Here is a 10,299-nt window from a genome sequence, read left to right on the forward strand (position 1 = left end):
TTCTAGGAGAGTCTAAAATTCAATTTGTGAAGACAAAATGAGTTTTACTTCTAAATGTGACATGGGAGTAATAAACACTGAAGCCAAATGAACCATCAACATCTTGATAAAAGCTGCAACTGAAAGTAGGTTTTAGTCTCTTGGTTTCTGGAAATTCTGTGTCAGTTAGAAATCATGTCATTCATCAGATCTTGGATCACTAAATTCTGTCAGATGACAATGTGTGTCTAATAAGAACCTCTTCCCTGAACCCCTCAGCCTATCACAAGGGGGAGAATGGATACAGGAAATCATTCTTCGGTAACTGAGTTTATCCTTGAGGGGTTAACAGACCAGCCAGGACTCCAGCTCCCTCTCTTCTTCTTGTTTCTATTGATCTATACGGTCTGCATGGTGGGAAATTTGGGCTTGATTTTTTTAATCAGAATCAGTTCTCAGCTTCACATGCCCATGTATTATTTTCTCAGTAATTTGTTCTTCATAGATCTCTGCTACTCCACTGTCATAATTCCCAAGCTGTTGTTGAACTTTGTTTCAGAGAAGAATCTCACCTCCTTTCCTGAATGCATGACCCAGCTCTTTTTCTTCTGCTTCTTTGGTATTGATGACTCCTACATGCTGACAGCAATGGCGTATGACCGTTATGTTGCCATCTGTAACCCCTTGCTCTACAATGTCACCATGTCCCACAGAATCTGTTTTCTACTGGTCACCAGTGTGTATACAGTGGGTGCCTTTGGAGCCTTGGTCCATACCAGCTACATATCTAGTCGATCCTTCTGTGGAACTAATGTCATCCATCATTACTTCTGTGACATCCTTCCCCTTCTGAATATATCTTGTTCGAGAGACTACACCAAGGAACTCTTGGTGATGATTTTAGTTGGATTCAATGTATTTGCATGTGCTTTAGCCATCTTCATCTCTTATGCCTTCATTCTTTCTAGCATCTTATGCATTTGCTCATCTGAAGGCAGATCCAAAGCTTTCAGTACCTGCAGCTCCCACCTTGCAGCTGTTGGGGTCTTCTATGGGTCCATCATCTTCATATATTTTAAACCATCTACCAGTGACATAACACAGGAGAAGGTGGTTTCCGTGTTTTATACCACAGTGATTCCCATGCTTAACCCCCTTATCTACAGCCTTAGGAACAAGGATGTCAAAGAATCCCTTAAAAAAGTTCTAAATGGTGGGTTACTTTCTCGGTCAACATAGGAAACAGCACTTTTTAAGAGATAGCCGCTTTGAACATAGATCTTATCTAAAGTTTTATTCTTGTTTTTAAGAGTAAACAATTAGTTTCAAATCAAGGGCCATCTTAAACTAAAATGTCTGAATGATTTGTTTTTGGTGACCCTCACTTCCTTTTTAGGTTCACCTACTCCCAACACCAAGTATCCTTTGACTATGTCTAGTCTAGCCACTCAGGAAACAGACTTCCTAGCCTGCACTCTTACCTAGTTTAAATATATATATACATCAGAAACCTTCCTTTCTGTAATTTGTCCTTGCTAAACTAAAATTTCTTAATCAAACCTATTTTAAAGTTGTAATGTCTAATAATGGCTGAATGTGTAAATCCCCTCAGGAGTTTGCATTTTAATACACAAAAGGGTTACAGAAGCAATGGACATTTCTTAGTAGAATTTGAAGGGAATCTAGTTGCTAGTAAACAAGAAGAAATAGTATTTTCATAAGACTTCTTGCTGTTGTTAGAACCATTGAAAATAAGATTTGTCTTGTGGAGGTGTCAAATGGGGTGAAGATTGGGTAGGGATGGCAGAAAGCGACAAAATGATTTCTAATTTTTAGTTTTCACTCTAATTTTAATTTACATATTTTCTTTCCAAATTATTGCATACTTTAACTCCTTTCTATTAGATCTCAAGACGACTTCCCTCTGGATGACTCCCTTAATTATTCACTATTAATTCTCCCACCATTCAGGATAATCCCTGAGCCTCAATACACCATTAAAATTCATTCATTTAGTCAGTCAATCAATAGTATTTGCTGGGCAACTATGGGCCAGAAAACAAAAATTTCTATCTTCATTGGGAGTGTTTGCTCCCATGAACCCACGAACAAGAAAATATGTACTATATCCAGTGATGATCAGTGCTATGGAATAAACTAAAGCGGAGGAGGGGGTTGGGCACTGGAGGGAGGAGAGACTTGCTCTTTCAAACATGGAGGTCAGACTACGAGAAATCTAATATTTACTAGAAACCTGAAGGAAGTAGGGAATCAAGCTATGTGACTGAAAGAAGAAAACTTTAGGCAAAGAGAACATCAAATATAATCTCTGAAAGAAGAGCATGTTCGGGCACTTTTAAGGAACTGTAGTTTGGAGAGTGTGTTTCAAGGAGAGTGAAGGAGGGGCAGAGTCATGAAAGGTGGTATCAGAGGGATGGTGGGGGATGGAGGTGAAATCTGTAGGGTCTTAAGGCAAGTTTGAAAGGTCTGATTGTTCTGTAAGTGAAATAGGAAGCCGTTGAAGGGTTTGAACAGAAGAATGACCTGATCTGATTAATAGATTATTCTTACTCTTTCCAGTGAATGGACCTAGAAGCAATGAAATCCAAGTAATAAAGTTCATGCCTATTATCCAATGATAATTTGGTTTCTAACTATCACACCCCACTGAAAGAAAGCAGGACTTCATGGAGAAATGGTCGATTCCAAGGTGGGGGTACCTACAATTCAAGATGAACCTAGAATCACTTTGTATTCCATAGAATAAATAAGTGCCCCAAATTTATGGAGATACATCAAAAGGAAGGAGCTTCTTCTGGACAAATTTAGGACCATTTGAACATCAAAATGGATGGCTTATGAAAATCTACAGGTCCTTACTGATACAAAAATAATAATGACAATAAAATAAAAAGTAGTAGAAAAGGGAAAGCTCTTCACAGAACAACATCAACAAATAAATTTTAAAAAATTATATAATTGGAAACTCATAATATTGCAGTGACCATACTAATAATTGAATTAGGTAAGAATCCTCAATAGAAATTCTATGTGGTCTTGGTTATTTTTATATTAGTAAAAAATAGAAGGAATTCTTATAAAGTAATTTTCCTCACTTAGATTATATGAAGATAAAGGAGATGACATTTTCTAGGTTTCTACTCTATGCCTAAACACTTTAAAATTTCCTACCTAGTTTATCAAAATGCAGAAAATTCCAGAAAAATAATGCAGATCAATAATGGTAGTAAAGCATATCTAATCTAACTTATCATTTTCTTAGTGATAAAACCTGAGACTCAGAAAGGTATTTCTTTCCCCCTACATTTTCCCTTCTCCAAAGTCTCATATCTAAGTGTTTCCCCAGCTCTGCATACTTACTCTCTCATAGCGCTCCTCATTCCTTCCCACCCCCAAATGTAAGAATGAGGCTACTTTCTGTTTAAGTTCCATAGTATCCATTTACGTAATATTGAAAGAAACAAAAATGTGAACCTGACTTACCAGTAAGGATGATAAATAAACACATTACAGAATTACTGATCTAAATATAAATAAAATAAATATATAAAATACAAAAAATAGTTCCAAAAAATCCATGAAATGAACATCAAAATATGGTGATAGAAATTTCTGTATTCACAAAATTGTGGGAATTCTTACTAATGCCATCATTTTTGAGATAAAGAGACTGATGCTGAAGACAAATCTATATTCCTCTTCCTTTTATGACTGAGACTACAAATCACCATTAGGAAGAGATATTACATACATGGAAGAGATTAAGAAGAGATATTACATCTCGAATGTAGAGGTTCCTAATCTTTTTTTTGGATCAGAGATTATTTAGGTGGCCAGATGAAGAATTAGAATCTTTCTTAGAATAATGTTTCTAACTGTATAAAATACCTATGATTAAACATTATAATAAACTAAACTATTGACATCAAAATATTTAAAATAAATTTGTGATTTCTTTATTAGTGAATTAAATCACAGGATCTAGTAGCAGATCTAATAATTACTATAATTTGAAGTAGTGATGATTATAAATGTTCATGATCAGTACTCCATTTCATCCTAAGAACCCCTTTGACATAGGTACAACTTTATGTGATAGGAAAATATATGTGATTCTGTTGATAACAAAATCATAGATAAATACATATTTTAACGTGATGAGTTACTAAGATTCTGACTTGAAGGTAATGTTAAATTTTAATTTAGAGATTAGTGAAAATAAACTTCCTATCCAAGTTTTCAGACCCATAAACTCCAATTTAAGAAGTGCTTTATTAATGGAAGCAAAGTCTCCAGAGCTCCATACTCAATTTTAGCAATGAGCTGAATTCTAAGACTATCCCAATGGGCATAACTTCCTCTCTTGAGTAGGTGGAGTGAATTCTGACTCAACACATAAAATCTCAGGAAAAAGCACAAGACCCTGTTCATTAAATATGAGGTACACACAAAATTCTTTCCTCCATCTGTCCCCACACTCCCAGTTAAAGTGGATAAAAACATAACAAGTCCTTAAATTACACCTCAAAGTGGAGAACGAATAGCTCTCAGATGATCTGGAAGAGGATTCCATGTGAATTCACACACTATGTATATCAGAGATATACAGAACTGACTGCATTGGGAATGAGGAAAGAAAAGATACCACGTGGTAACTTCAACCATTGCAGAGAAAATAAAGGAAGGAAGGAAAGTTAAGACAAGTGAACAAAACAGATGAAACCATCAATTTTTGTCAAGGACTAAAGCACATATCTAAGAACACCTCTTCTCTTTCTAAAGAGACAGCAGGTATCTTGTTCACACGAGACATGAAACTTCCATAACATCACAGGTATATCACATAGGTTATAATGATCAGAAGCTAAGCAATTTCTTCCATTTAAAATTGGGTTATTTTGCTTCTTCTATGATGATGAAAAGTTATATAATATTTTTGTTTATAAAAGTTTGTGTAGCACAAAACCATTTCAATAAAATGATTTTGATCTGTTCTTCTGTATATCTATGTGGCTATTTGTCCCTCTATATATGATTACTTACTGGTATTTTACTAAATATATGTGTGTGTGTAATAAAATGTGAGAGGGGCACCTGGGTGGCTCAGTTGGTTAAGCATCTGCCTTCGGCTCAGGTCATGATCTCAGGGTCCTGGGATCGAGCCCCACACTGGGCTCTCTTCTCAGTGGGGAGTCTGCTTGTCCCTCTCCCTCTGCCCTTCCCCGTGCTCTTTCTCTCTCTTTCTCTCTCAAATAAATTTAAAAAATCTTTTAAAAATGTGAGATAATTTTTACTGCTCTTCTATTTTACTTTTATGTTATTTGAATGTCTTTAAAATCAGTATAAATTATTTTTGTAAAAATTAAGTGATTCTAAAAAAGAAAATATCAGTAGAATTGCCTGGAAAAAATAAAACGCTGTCATCTGTTCCTTGTGTAATATGCCAGGAATTTTTGTTTTGTTTTTCAGTAATTGTTGCTGTCATTTGTTGTGTTTTTCTAGATTGTTGAGCCAGGAAATGGGTTGTGCTGAAAAATGAGAGAGGATACCACTATATATCGTCTCCTTAACTTTTTACTACACTGAAGAGTAAGTGCAGCATTAAAACAGAACTGATGGTATTAAAACAATCAGTAGATAAATTGAAGGAGAGAATAGTTACTACAATTTCATCATGTCCCAAAATGTACATAATGTGTTGGTAGCTGGGGTCTATATGGTGGCAGGGTTAGGAGCTGTAGCCCACATGATCTCTATGATCAGGCTTTCCTCCTGTGGGGAAATATAATCCACCATTACTTCTGTGACATATTTCCTCTCCTAACACTCTCCTGCTCCAGCACCTACCTAAACGAGCTCCTCACGATACCTCTAGGTGAATTCAATCTCTTGGCAACAGTGTCATTATCTCTTACATTTTGTGTTCTCCAACATTCTTTTTTTTTAATTTTTTAGAAGACTTAAAAATTTTTTAAGATTTTTATGATTTATTTATTTGAGAGAGAGAAAGAGAGAGCACAAGCGGGTGAGGGGCAGCAGGAGAGGCGCAAGCAGACTCCACACTGAGCATGGAGCCCAATGTGGGGCTCGATCCCAGGACCCTGAGATCATGACCTGAGCTGAAGGCAGACGCTTAACCAACCAACCCATGACCCTGAGATCATGATCTAAGCCAAAATCAAGAGTCAGCTGCTCAACTAACTGAGCCACCCAGGCACCCCTCTCTAGCATTCTTTGAAAACCCTCAGCTGCAGGCAGGTCCAAAGCTTTTAGTACCTGCAGCTCTCATTCACAGCTGCTGGAAACTTTTATGAATCCATCATACTTACGCATTTTAAGCCAATCTCCAGTAGCAGCAACATGGCTCAGGAGAAGGTTGCCTCCGTGTTCTATACTACTGTGATCCTTACTGATCTATAGCTTAATCGCTTGAGCTATAGTTTGAGAGAGAAGGATGTGTTGAGAAAAGTCATGGGGAAGAGGTATGGAGCACCGCAGGGTAGCAGTCAGAAGCAGTAAAGGTCATGGTCGTAGTGTGCTTCTTTCTCTTTAACTAACTTCCCCTTTTGTTTCTTAAAAGAAACCTGCCATTCTAATCTAAATGTGAAGTTTGTCAATGGCTTTTTCAGATTTACTGAAATTTTATGTTTTTTTCTCTTTTCTTACAATTGTTTATTATATATTAGTATAGTATAGTATTAGAGTATAGTTTATTATTATAGTATAATATAGTATAGAATCCTAATATTGGAAAACCTTTCATTTTTGTAATAAATCCTATTTGGTCAGGGCACATTATTTTCATATTCTGGTGCTGGATTCTGTTTAGAAATACAGTATTTATTATTTTTGCTTTGATATTCTCAAATGTTATTTCTTCATAATATTATTTTTTGTTCTTATCTGTTCTAGGTATCATGAATTACTTTCTTCATAAAAAATTTTGGAAATTTTTCCTTATTTGTATTCTCCAGATTTTTTTTTTTAAGCATTGAGACTATTTTGCTTTTGAAGGTTGTCTAGAATTGCCCTTTGAAACAATATGGGTCTGGTATTTTTCTCTGGGGTAGTTTATTGATACCTTTAATCTTTAATGGAAATTGATCTATATTACCATTGCTGGCAATACAATTATGGTAAACTGTATTTTTCTAGAAAACTAGCTATTTTAACTAAGTTTTAAAGCTTATTTTTATAATGATATCAAATTTGGGGGATGCCTGGGTGGCTCAACCAGTTAAGCGTCTGTCTTCGGCTCACGTCATGATCCCAGGGCCCTGGGAGTCCTGCATCAGGCTCCTTGCTGGGCAGGGAGCCTGCTTCTCCCTCTGCCTGCAGGTCCCCCTGCTTGTGCTCATGTGCTGTCTCTGACAAATAAATGAAATCTTAAAAAAATGGTATCAAATTTTTTTCTCATGGTTTACTTTAATTGCTTCTGTTTTAATGGTTCGTCTTTCACCTTTCTTACTTTGCATATTTATATATTCTCTTTTATCTTGATTAATTTAGCCATCTACTTATACTTTTAATTTGTTTTTCTAAAATCAATAGGATTTTGATTTTTAAATTATGTTTTTTCTACCCTCTAATAATTTCTTCTTTTTATATGGCTTTGTTGCTTCTTTTCTGTGGACTTACAATACCCCCACCACGAAATCACTACTGTTCATATCTCTCTTACCATAGGCGAGTTTTGCCTGTGGTAGATCTTCATATGCATTTTGTGGACAAAGTTTACTCTTTGAGATAATTTCCTATAATCTTAGTTCATCCATGCTCTCTTCTGTAGGTATAGGGGCATGTAGTTTCCTTTATGGTGGTCTCCTTTCTGCGGGAGAGGCAAAGGGAAAGAGATTGTGTGTCCTTCTTCTTCTTTGGGCTTTCTTTTATATTTATTTTATTTCAGGATTTTCTCTGCTTGCTTTTCTTTTCTCCATTCTATCTAGACTCCGAAAGCTATCTCTTCCTTCATTTAATCCTCTTCTCTCCTAGAAATGTTGCTTCTCTAAGATCACATCTTGTATATTGTGTGCACCTTTTAGATTTCTTTCCTATAGTCAATGTTCTGGTCTAGCAGGTCTACTTTTCCCGTATTTTTTGTATTTAAGATGGACTTTTTAATTTTCAGGGACCAATATCTTTGCTGGAATCTAGTGTCATCTTTTCTACTTACAGATAATTTGAAGTTGGTAGTGCTCTCTATCACCTAGCTGTGCTGAAGGTGTAGTGTTTATGTGGTTTTACCTGTTCTGTTGTTGATCTACATACCTTTGAGGAGTGCATAATGAGAGATTCAAATGTAAGCAGGTATCATTATCTCATCTACCCCAAAGTTCTGGACAAAATACTTTGCAATGAAAAAAGTATAGCCAAATAGCCAAATAATATATGGTGACATTTGCAACATGATTAGACATTAGGGGACTGCATATAATGAGATACTGTGACATATTCACCAAAAAAGCTAAAATTGCGAAGACTCACAATACTATGTGTTGACAAGGATCTGGAGTGTAGCTGGAAGTTGCATACATTACTGGTGGCAATATGGCCATTACCAACCACCTTGGCAAACAGTTTGGCATTGTTTTCTAAACGTAAATATTTTCTAAAGTTAAATAACATACTATATAAGCCAGGAGACATATACCCAGCTGTAGATATAAACACAAAAGAAATGAGGATATATATATCAACCAAAAGACAAGTAAAAGTATACTCATAGAAGCTTAATCATAATAGTTCCAAACTGAACACATTACAAGAGAATGGGTAAATAAAATGTGTTTTATTCATACAATGGAGACTATACAAACAGCCACAACATGGATAAGTTTTTAGAAAAATTCTTGAGTAATATAAGCTAGACACAAGAGGATATACTGTATGATTCCATTTATATGAAGTTCAAAATAAGGCAAGAAAATTATCCAGTTGTATTTAGTGCTGCCTCTTGGAAGAAGGTGGATACTGACTGGGAAAAAATAGGAGAAAGCCTTTAGGTGTGATGCTAATGTTCTATTCATATCTTTATCTGGATAGTCACTAAATAAGTATAAACATAATTAAAAATCCAAGGAGTTGTATTCTTAGTGCATTTTGTATATATACATATATAAAAATTCATGAGATGAAGTGGAAGAATGTCCAAAAATGCTTGGAGTAGAAGATAAGACTTCTTCAATACCCTGCACTCAACACAGACACAGACAAAAATGACTTTTAAATCATCCTTCGAATATTATCCTTATTCATTTGCATGCTAAATGATTATTGTAGTTGGAAAGAAATAAAAAAGAATGTTAATGCGTTAGGGATTTTTTTTATCCTAGTGAGTTATGTATATGCATGCATTTGCCATGCATGTCTTTTTAAATTTCAATATACATTGGATATGATCCGTGTCACTAAGTATTGTTTTATGACTGCTTTTGTTTTCTATTGTATATACCGTGTTTTATTTCAGCTTATATCTCTGAAAGTCATTTAATTCAATTTATTTTTGCAATTATCAATAGCACAGCAATAAATATTGTAGCTCTATCTTTGCCAATATGACTTTTATTTTTTAAGCATACATGCCTAAAAATTCCATAACTTGGTAAAATCCCACAAAGAATTTACAATTCAATATATTTAATACATACTATCAAACTGTCTTATAGAAATCAATATAGATATTTAAGCATGCATATTAGGATTGTTTTATTTGAATTTTTATAACTAATAGAGTTGGACAAGTTTAATGTACTAATTTGCATTCATATATTTTTTTATATTTGTTCACTGAATAATTTTTGACTACCTTTCTATGGAGTATTAATCTTTTTTATATGAATTTATAAGGAGATTTTACATATTTTTATTTTGGTCAGCTAAAATCCTTTTGTTCTTTTCTATTGGTTCTGACTTTTCCTTCTGGAGTAAGAATCATCCTAATAAGTTTACAAATAAATGTTTTTAAGCGTAAAAAGGGTCTTCTGTCATTTTTCATAGACTTACTTAGAATTTCTGTCATAATTTAATTTTGAATCTTATTTCTTGATTCTATTTGTATTCAACATAGACTTGCCTTTTCCCCCCCTGAATTGATTGGAATGTGTTTTTTTCTAAATTCCAGTAGTCCATGAAAGGGGGATGAGACACCCCTCCCTCATTCTTGATGTTCTCATCCAGGTGGAGGAATATCTATTACTTTAACACTCCAGACCCACTTCACACCCTAGGTCACTCCTCCTTGAGAGGTGGAATGACTTATCTGAGTGATGAATTTCAAAGGAGAAACTATTCCTTTCTTTT

At 34.9% G+C, this 10,299-nt stretch overlaps 1 protein-coding gene across 1 annotated transcript; it reads left to right on the forward strand.

Moving 5' to 3' along the window:
* Positions 1–276: 276 nt before the first annotated feature.
* LOC118013495 (olfactory receptor 8D2-like) lies at positions 277–1,218 on the forward strand. The gene has a single exon (XM_035009435.1). The coding sequence runs from the start codon at positions 277–279 to the stop codon at positions 1,216–1,218; it is 942 nt and encodes a 313-aa protein (XP_034865326.1).
* The last annotated feature ends 9,081 nt before the right edge of the window (positions 1,219–10,299 follow it).

The sequence above is a fragment of the Mirounga leonina genome, unplaced genomic scaffold, assembly GCF_011800145.1.
Source record: "Mirounga leonina isolate KUSES-001 unplaced genomic scaffold, KU_Mleo_1.0 Mir_153, whole genome shotgun sequence".
In the NCBI taxonomy this organism is placed as follows: Eukaryota; Metazoa; Chordata; class Mammalia; order Carnivora; family Phocidae; genus Mirounga; species Mirounga leonina.

What these genes read in the sequence shown, in the direction of transcription:
- LOC118013495 (XM_035009435.1), top strand. Translation starts at nt 277, where the DNA reads ATGGATACAGGAAATCATTCTTCGGTAACTGAGTTTATCCTTGAGGGG.